Here is a 10,096-nt window from a genome sequence, read left to right as displayed (position 1 = left end):
CCCCCTGAAACAAAGTGAACTATTGCGTTAGAAGAACTAGAGTTGACACATGAATGAGATAATGTGAAATGAACTTATCTATTTATTGTTTAATTGTTTCTCATAGGCTCATCTGAAGTGAGAAGTGCAGAAACATATGACCTGCAAGTCCCCTTTCGCTCTATTAGAGATGCAACGAATGACTTTTCTGAATCAAATAAGCTCGGACGGGGTGGATTTGGTGTTGTTTACAGAGTAATACAATATTAGTTTATTAAAATAAGGGGCTGTGACCAGTTACCCATTTTTAGCCCAAAAAATGCCCACTTACTCCACCAAGAGTTTTTTAACCCCATTTACCCAATCTTACATCTATTGACATTTTAGCCCCTGTTAATTAAATTAAAACCCATCCATCTCTTATCAGTCTCTCTCTCCTTCCCAAACTCTCTCTCTCTCCCCCCGATCTCCACCTCCACTCTCTCTCTCTCTCTCTCTCTCTCTCTCTCCTCCCCATGATCTCCACCTCCGGTCTGTCTCTCTCTCTCTGATCGCCGCGCCGGAGATGCAGTCCAAATCTGAACACGACGATGAAGCTCCAGTCGGCGATCCAACGTTCTCGTCGCCGTTCGATTGATCGGCGATCCAGCCACTCCAACGTCCTCGTCGCAGTTCATCGGCAATGTGTCTACTGCCCCTAACGCTGCCCCTAAACCCTAAACTTAACATGAAGACATTATTTGGGGGCAGTAATGTGTCTACTGCCCCCCACTAAACCATTAAAACTTGCCCCAGTTTTGTGAAGGGTTCTGACTTCGTATGAAGACATTATTTGGGGGCAGTAATGTGTCTACTGCCCCCCACTAAACCATTAAAACTTGCACCAGTTAAGTGAAGGGTTCTGACTTCGTATGAAGACATTATTTGGGGGCAGTAATGTGTCTACTGCCCCCCACTAAACCATTAAAACTTGCACCAGTTTCAAGGATTCACAGTGTATTGCACTTTATCACAAACAAATCAACAAGAGATGATTACTGTCTCCTAAGAAAGACATTATTGGGTGGCACTAATGTGTCTACTGCCCCCCAATAGACCATCAAACATTACACCGCTTCCTATGTTTCGCAGATTATACAAGTTATTCACACTCAAAACAACAGATAATGTCTAAAAACCCACATTATGAGGGTCAATATTCTGTCTACTGCCCCCCACTAGACTGACACAAACAACACAATTTTTTTCATTTATCAACTGCTACAATTTAACACTACATTTACTTTGGAATAGCAGTTTTCAGTCCGTCAATAAATAAAGCAGTCATCATTGGCCCCCAATACAAAGTCTACTGGGGGGCACTAATGTTACAACTTTTATGGTTATGACTGCACAATAGCAGATAGCCATTTTCAGTCCGTCGTCGATTCCTTCAGAAGGTCAACCCTGGCCTCGCCGAGCTTCTCAGCGACGAGGACCGTCGGCTTGGAGTCGAGCCTGGCAGCGGAGAGCACGACGACGAGTTTCGGCGCGGCGATGGCTAGAGCAGGCGTCGTGGGCGACCTGCCGGAGGGATGGAGGGAGGGAGAGAGAGATCCGACGTCTTCTGGAGAGAGAGAGAGAGAGAGAGAGAGAGAGAGAGAGAGAGAGAGAGAGAGAGAGAGAGAGAGAGAGAGAGAGAGAGAGAGAGAGAGAGAGATAGAGAAATCGGTGAGGGGGGAGGAGAGAGAAATCGGTGAGGGGGAGAGAGAGAGAGAGAGAGAGAAACTGAGAGTAGAGAGATTGAAGGAGAGGGCAAAAAAGTCCCAAAAATTAATAAAAAGAATTAATTGGGTAAAGGGGAAATAATCCCTTAGAGTGTTTTGGGTAAATGGGGTTTAAAAACTCTTAGTCGGGCAAGTGGACACATTTTAAGCTAAAATTGGGTAAATGAGCATTTTCCCTTAAAATAAAGGGGCCGTGACCACTTACCCAATATTAGTCTACAAATTGCCCACTTGCACAACGAAGAGTCTAAAAACCCCATTTACTCAAACTAACAGTGTTTGACAGTATTGCCCTCATTCTAATTTATAAATTACACTCATATCTATCTCTCTCTCTCATCCCTCAGATCTGCGTTTTCTGCCTCCTCTCTCTCTCTCTCTCTCTCTCTCTCTCTCTCTCTCTCTCTCTCTCTCTCTCTCTCTCTCTCTCTCTCTCTCAAACCCGAGCAGAACCTCCGGCGCTCTATACTAGAGAGTCACAATCTCATGCGTATAGCTCTTGAGAAGCACAGTGAACGCTCGGCCCAATCCGAGATCGGCGATCTTGAGAATCCCTCTATCCTTATCCAAAAGCAGATTCTGCGGCTTCAAATCGCAGTGAAGCACGCCGTGGGAGTGGCGAGCTGAAACAGAAAGCTCTGGACCATCGCCGGGGCCAGCGCTCTCGGATTCGGGCCCTTTCGGTGATCGGAATCGATAAACTTCTCAGATCGGTGTCGAGGTACTTGAAGACGAGGTAGAGGACCGGTTTCCCGTCCTTCTTGTTGTCCACGTGTTCGTCGCAGAGGAGGCAGACCACGTAGAGCGACTGGGACAGCATCTGGAGGAGCGAGACCTCGCGGAGGGCGGTGGGAGGCATGCCTTCTTCGTCCATCTGGACGCGCATCTTCTTCAGAGCGACCAATTGGCCGGTGGCTTTGTCCTTGGCCTTGTACACAGTGGAGAGGAGGTTGGGAGGGATAGTGTAGAGGAGAGTTTTTTTTTTTTTTGGTCTGATAAAGGAGAGAGAGTTGGAAACCAATTTACTAATGAAGATAGTGTAAACTTTTATTGGCTTTTATCGGGGTCTATTGGGGGGCAATGATATGATTATTGGCTTTTATCGGGGTCTATTGGAGGCCAATGATCTACTATTTGTTCAACAATGTGAGTAATCTGACATTGCAATGTAACTGTGGGGTTTGTTTGATGATCTACTGGGGGGCAGTAGACACATTATTGGCCCCCAGTAGACTTTGATACAAGGGACAAGGATCACTATAGTGTGGTGTTTTGATAAGTTACCTGTTGTTTTCTGTGTATTAAAGTCAAAATATCTGTGAATCCTACAAAATGGTGCATTTTTGGTGGTCTATTGGGAGGCAGTAGAGACATTGGACTTTGTATTGGGGGCAGTAATATGATTATTGGGAGGCAATAATATGATTATTGGGAGCCAATAATATGATTATAAATTGATCAATTGTGCCTGTAGTGTATTCATTTTGGTTTTGGGAGTTCATACAATTCACTGGACGGCAATAACATGATTATTGGAGGAAATAATATGATTTTTGGGAGGCAATAATATGATTTTTGGGGGGGCAATAATATGATTACTGGGGGGCAATAATATGGTTACTGGTATTAGTAGGGACCGGTCGCCGGATTCCGGTCACCGGAGTCCGAGGCCGGCCACTAGTCACCGGAGTCCGGTCACCGGAGTCGGAGGCTGCCACTGGTCACCGGAGCTTAGCAAGGTGGAGGATGACTTCTCTCTCTAAGTGAGAAAGAAGGAGAGGGCAAAAAAGTCCCAAAAATAAATAAAAAGAATTAAAAAAGAATTAATTTGGGTAAATGGGGTTTTTAAACTCTTCGTTGTGCAAGTGGGCAAGTGTTAAGCTAAAAATGGGTAAATGATCATTTTCCCTAAAATAAATGTCATTCTATGGGGGTAAAAAATTATGATAAGTTAAATACTTAAAGTTCAAATACTCTTGAATGCAGGGTAGGCTTTGGGACGAGATAGATGTAGCAGTGAAAAGGCTTTCTAGAGATTCTTCACAAGGAGATATAGAATTCAAAAATGAGGTTGAACTAGTGGCCAAACTTCACCACCGGAATTTAGTTAGGCTCCTTGGTTTCTGCCTGGAAGGAAGCGAAAGAATTCTTATCTATGAGTTTGTTCCAAACGCAAGTCTCGATCATTTCATATTTGGTATGGTTGGAAACTTGGAATTTCTACTATTTCAAAGTGAAATATAAAAGTTCAATTACATTCATGACATGCTTCCAAAGAGCGGAATGCAAGAAAAATCATTGGTCATTATAGAACTTCATTTTTGAATGTATGTGCAGATCCAATCAAGCGCGAACAGTTGGATTGGGCTATTCGCTACAAGATCATAATAGGCATTGGGCGGGGACTCCTTTACCTTCATGAAGATTCCCGTCTTAAAATTATCCATCGTGATCTAAAAGCTAGTAACATTCTGTTAGATTCAGAAATGAACCCCAAAATTGCAGATTTCGGACTAGCAAGATTATTTGATACAGATCAAACACGAGGTGAAACTAATCGAATTGCGGGGACCTAGTAAGTTCTAGACCATAATATAATTGTGTTATGCATGCAACTTAAGTTATAGATTTATAATTAATTTTACTTGACAGTACAAGTAACATAACAAACAATAGGATTATTTGAGGAGCACAATGTATACCATAACCACTAATATTTAATCCACACTAACTGCAGTCGACCTTGTTGTTGTTGATATGCAGCGGATATATGGCTCCAGAGTATGTAATGCGTGGACACTTTTCTGTGAAGTCCGATGTTTACAGTTTCGGTGTGCTGGTTTTGGAGATAATAACCGGACAGAAAAATAGTTCTTTTCAGCATGAAGAAGATGCAGAGGTTCTTCTAAGCTACGTAAGTATCACAAAAAAAAGTTGGCCTACATATAAATCTCAATAGTACTACTATTTATCGCAATTGGTTGCAAAGAAAAGAAAGAAAATATGACCAACATAATCGTCTCTGATTCTGTTTTTCTGCACAATCATATCGCAATGTTAAATTATGCAGGCCTGGAATAGTTGGAGGGAGGGGACAGCCTTAAACTTAATAGATCCCATGCTAAGAAGTGGTTTTTCAGGACCTGAAATAATGAGATGTATTCACATTGCATTGTTGTGTGTGCAACAAAGTGTAGCTGCTAGGCCAACCATGGCTGCAGTTAACCACATGTATAGCAGCAACTCTCTCAGTCTCCCTGCACCCTCACAACCAGCATTCTTTATGCATGGGGGCATTGGATCCTCATCCAACACATCGTCGGGAGGGGATAACAAATCCAGTAACTTGATCCAAAAATCAGCACAGGATATGGATATGATTACGGAGCTATATCCTCGCTAGGTTTCGATGCAAGGATGGGATAACTGCATTGCAGCATAGGTGATGGCAGTGATTAAAGCTATTGAGTTAGCTTGGGTTCGAGAATGGAAGCATATATGGCTACAGGTAGATTTTTCTCTTGTCCTTGACTTTCTTCGCTCTCCCCATTTGGTTCCTTGGCAATTAAGGGTTGAGTGGAGAAGCTGTTTGCACCGTATTTTTATGATGCAATTTTGCTCGTCTCACATTTTTTGGGAAGGTAATAAAGTTGCAAACTTGTTAGCGAACTATGGTACTACTTCTACAGCCTTAGTTTGGTGGGATTTGATCCCTCTCTTCATACTGTCATCATGTAATAGTGACCGTTTAGGTCTTCTGCAATATCGTTATAAATAATTTGTTCTTCTCTGCTTGTTCTTACTCACTAGGGAGATATTGTTTTAGTCCCCCTCTCTTTGTATCTCTTTTATGACCCATAGCACCAAAATAGACTAAAATTAGCCCACTTACACCACTAAGAGAATTTTGTTCCCACTCACCCCATTTTAGTGCAAAAAGTCACTTTTAGATACAACTTAATTATAAAATTACAGCCACTGCTACTCTCAGATTCTCTCTCTCATTCCTTCTGACTTCAACCTCCGTCAGGCGACAACGCAAACCCGCCCTCCCCCTCAGACCTCTGCCGGCGACAACGCAAACACTGCTGCTGCTGCATCTAATTTCCCAAATTAGGTTTCGTTGATTATTTGGAAATTTCCGGGTTGGGCTCCGAATTCTCGCGCGGCTGTAAGAGAGATGCGGCGATAGAGAATCGTATCCGATGAAGCGGAGCAGGAGAGAGATAGCGTCTCCAACGAGTTTGGTGAGTCCAGAACTCGGGGAGGGGTAAAAGGGATGATGATGATAGAGAAGCTAGGTGACTAAGGTGAGTCGAATCGGAGACGATTTCCGAGCTCGATTCTTTCTTCTTCTTTTTTCTTTTGATTTGGGGTCTTTGCTTTACAAGATTGTGGACTTGTAGCATATATAGTGAGCTATGAAAGTGAAAGTGAAGAAGCTGAAGAGAGAGCTTCGACGTAGATGCTTTTGGATAAGGGAAGCCATCTTTTTTTTTTTGAAATTGGGAGATGGCTTTTGGATAAGGGAGATGGTCTGTGGGTAAATGGTTTCTGGTAAATGGTTTGTGGGTAAATGCTTTCTGGAAAAAATGGTTTGTGGGTAAATCACTATCTTTCTCTATCATTTTTATGTTTTATGGGAAATTATTATGAAGAGCTCTGCTGCAACTCCACTTGTTGTCAATTGGGACATTTTCATGTTGCAAACACTGTTCTTATAAAGTTTTGGAATTGTATGATTTATTGCTCCAACTATATAACTTTATCTACAATGGGTCCAGAGCCCAGGAAAGAAAAAAGAAAAGAAAAAAAAGTTATATTGGAGAACAATAGATGTCTATTGGGGGCAATAGATGTTTTGAATTGTGTAATCTTCTCGTTTTTTTCCTTAATTAAAGTTTTATTTGTCTCATTTTAGGGAGATTAGTCCTCATTTCGGCAATCGAAAGTTCTATTGGGGGGCAATAGACGTCTATTGGGGGGCAATACAGGTTTATTCAGGGGGCAATATGTAACGTCCCGAACCTGAATTCACCGGTTTACTAGTCATTGGACGGTAAACGACCTTTACTTCCACTTTTACTGTCGTTTCAGTACTTTTAGTGGCCCTAAAAGTTGACTTTTCGTTCGGGTCAAAATTTGAGGAAACTTTCTTCATGGAAGTCGTAGAGGACGTTAAACCGAGTTTGTGCATATGTGGTACGTAAAAATAGGAGTTCGTATGCAAAAGTTATGGCCTAAAATATGAAAGTTACTGTTCATAGTAAGTAGTATATATTTGAAATTTTCACTGTTGGGCCGAGTAACTTTCTTTTCCCCTTCTCTCTCCTCCCGCGCGCTCTCTCTTTCTCCTCTGCGCGTTTTCTCTCTCTCCTCTGCAACTCCGGTTGCTTTCTCTTTTCCGGCCACCAAAAAGCGTGAAACCGGTGGCTACGGACTCGTCTCGACCTCCTCTTGGCGTCTGCGGTGGTGGCTCACGGCGGCTTGGCCGGAAAACGACGCATCGGGTCCTTGAAGTTTCACTGTAGCAAAAGTGGTCAACGCCGATTTCTCCCGATTTCGGCCACCTCCGGCGACAAACCTTGGCCGATCAGAAGCGCCTTGAGACGTAGATGATGCTCCCCAGGTCTTTTGCAGCGATTTGAAGCGTGGAGGAAGAAAGCATAATTGGAAAATTTCACTGTACTTCGGAGTACTTAATTGTTCGGCCACTTCAAGGACGATATATCGAGTTACCGCTTGACGAAGGAACTCGTTTGCGTGGTCGCCAACTAGTACTGTGAGTGGACTTTTGTTTTAAATAATGATGCATGCGTTTATTTTCTTGAATTACTGCTTTATTTAATTAACATATTACTTTTCGAGCATATGAATTGATTTCGGTTTATCTCTTGGATTTGCTTTCAATAATGATTTTCAGAGATTGATTACGGTTTATCTCGGTTATGACTTGCGGATATTAATTTGTCATGCTCGGTTCGAATTTATAATTTATGTTGATTTTCGACGAATTATTTTTCCGAGGTGATTCCGGAATTTCATATTATTTTCATTCGTCGATTTGAGATTTCTGAAAGATTTTCAAAATGGGATTTCGATGGAAATGTTTCTTGTTTATTTATTCGATCTTTGGTTTTGGCATTGGGAATGCCTTAGTAATGATTTCGGGTTGAGAATTATGATTTTGTTTGATCTCGCCTTTCTGCTATTGATTTGAGATACTTTTGGCGTGTGGGACACGTCGATGATATTTCGCCTTACTGTGAGAATTTGGGGGAAGCTTTATGGATTTATGTGGTTTTCGGATTTTCTTTTGCCATACTTTGGGTGACTATTATCATTGCTAGCATTGATTCGTCCGCCTTTGTGGCGAGGTGATGGGATTACCGAAGCCCGTCCGCCTTTGTGGCGTTGGTTACTGTCTTTGTGACAGTAATGCTGAAGCCCAGTATCCTAATCGCTACACTTAGTGGCGTGTGGGTATATCGCTACACTTTAGCCTGGGAGGCTATCACCCGAGCCTGGGAGGCTCATTCGTATGGCTATCTTCTTCCCCTACTTTTATATTATTTCTGGGCTAGCGGGGTCTAGTCCGATGATACGATACTCAGCGGATTTGATTTACAGTTTCCAGTTTCCAGTTTCCTGATTTGAAGAGATAAATGTTTTACCATTGTTGCATGCATCGAGTTTTTAAAGAAATAAATGTGGGAAAGTATAAAATCCTTTTTCTTTTCAATTATTTATTTTTGTCCACTCACGCTAACGTTTTTATGTACTTTCCCCTGGGCCATTCGGTTTCAAATGCCCAGTTTGCAGGCGAAATTAGTTGAGGTCGGGCGTACATGGAGTCGAGGCATAGCCAACAGCATTGCTTCCGCGTACTCATTCTATTTCTATTTTCTTTGTTACCTAGTGGATTAGTATTGCTCTGATAACCTGTGGGATTAATATTGTTTTTGGGTTGAGATTGATATTTGTGAAATTGGAGTTGTGATTTGGGGAGCAGGTGGCTCCAGGAGAATAAGGATGAGTGATTTAGAAGTGTAAATTTCATTTCTCCAGGTTTTGGGTAGTCCATTTTAGGGGAAGTTCTGCCAAATTTTTGGAAGAATTTCTTCTAAGGTGGACCCCGCATGGCCACTTCGAATTTCAGGGTGAAATCCGGGGGCGGGTCGTGTCACAATAAACCTCTCCAGCCCCATATGAGATCTACAACAACCTCTTTGGAGACTTTCGGCGAGGTTTCATAAACCTCTATTGCCCCCCAATATACGTCTATTGGGGGCCAATAGACGTATATTGCTCCTCTATTAGAGGGCAATAGACGTCTATTTGGGAGCAATAAATCTTTCCGGCGACCTATGAGATCTCCGAAGACCTCTTTGGGGACCTCCGGTGAGGTTTTCAAAAAAGTCTGGTGGGCGGGGACCGGTGACCGGAATCCAGTGAAGTTGGCCGGAATCCGGCTGCCGGTGACCGGAATCCGGCTAACGTTGGCCGGTGACCGGGCTCCAATGAAGTCTCCTATGGTTTCTCTCTTTTCAATTCTCTCTTTCTCTCTCTCTCTCTCTCTCTCTCTAAGTAACAAAGAGTTGAGGGTAAAATGGTATTAAAAAACAAAAACAAAAATCTTAATGGGATATTAAGGAAGACCTCCTTAGAGTGTTTTGGGTAAGAGAAAATTAAAAAAACTTAATGGGGAAAGTGGGAAAAAAATCTCTATAAATGAGGTACATGGATGAAAACCCTTTAATAAATTTTGAGGCAATAAGGAGGTTTTTGCCTCCCTTATCCCTCTATTCAACCAAAAAAAAAAAAAACTGCACGTATGGAATTTTATAAGGACTCATTTGTTCATAGTAGTTCATTGTAGGTACTCATTTGTTGGTGTTCAATAAACATGTTCTAGTAGCTATAAGAACATTACCAACAAGAAAAGTACTCATTTAAATCAAGAATCATTGAATCTAAATGTATTAGACTATGAATATAATGGCGAACCCTAGCCTCTCCCTAACAGCGTTCTCTCCTGCGCTGCTCCTAGTGCTGCTCCTATGCGGCGACGAACTCGACGGCTCCGGCCACTCAATTGGTGGACCTCTCGGTCTGCCCCTACCTCTTGACTCAAATCATGGTATTGTTGATCCTGCAATGGTTGGACCGCCCCCTTGGGCTGGGTCCTTTCCATCTCATCCTCTCCGGACACGGCGAGATTTCGTCGCTTCTTCCACACCTTGGTGGTGGCCAGATCTTAATCAGAGTCCAGGGAGACTGCACCGGTATCCCTGGGATAGTGGTGCCATTCAGTCACAGGATTTTGAAGGGTTTGATTCGAAGAGTAGCAT

The 10,096-nt window shown here is 42.6% G+C and overlaps 1 protein-coding gene and 1 pseudogene across 1 annotated transcript in view; one reads left to right on the top strand and one right to left on the bottom strand.

Moving 5' to 3' along the window:
- The window catches only part of LOC133737902 (cysteine-rich receptor-like protein kinase 44), an 18,927-nt gene extending 13,779 nt beyond the window's left edge, over positions 1-5,148 (top strand). Inside the window, exons 3-7 of the mRNA XM_062165370.1 lie at positions 107-234; positions 3,732-3,942; positions 4,083-4,320; positions 4,509-4,659; positions 4,816-5,148. Coding sequence (XP_062021354.1) covers positions 107-234; positions 3,732-3,942; positions 4,083-4,320; positions 4,509-4,659; positions 4,816-5,148 — 1,061 coding nt within the window. The remainder of the gene's footprint in view (positions 1-106; positions 235-3,731; positions 3,943-4,082; positions 4,321-4,508; positions 4,660-4,815) is intronic.
- LOC133735658 (cell division control protein 2 homolog C-like) lies at positions 1,957-2,721 on the bottom strand (annotated as a pseudogene).
- Positions 5,149-10,096: the final 4,948 nt, after the last annotated feature.

This window comes from Rosa rugosa, chromosome 3 (genome assembly GCF_958449725.1).
Source record: "Rosa rugosa chromosome 3, drRosRugo1.1, whole genome shotgun sequence".
Lineage (NCBI taxonomy): Eukaryota > Viridiplantae > Streptophyta > Magnoliopsida > Rosales > Rosaceae > Rosa > Rosa rugosa.
Note: the sequence above shows the minus strand (reverse complement) of the source record. Positions and strands in the feature narration are given on the sequence as shown.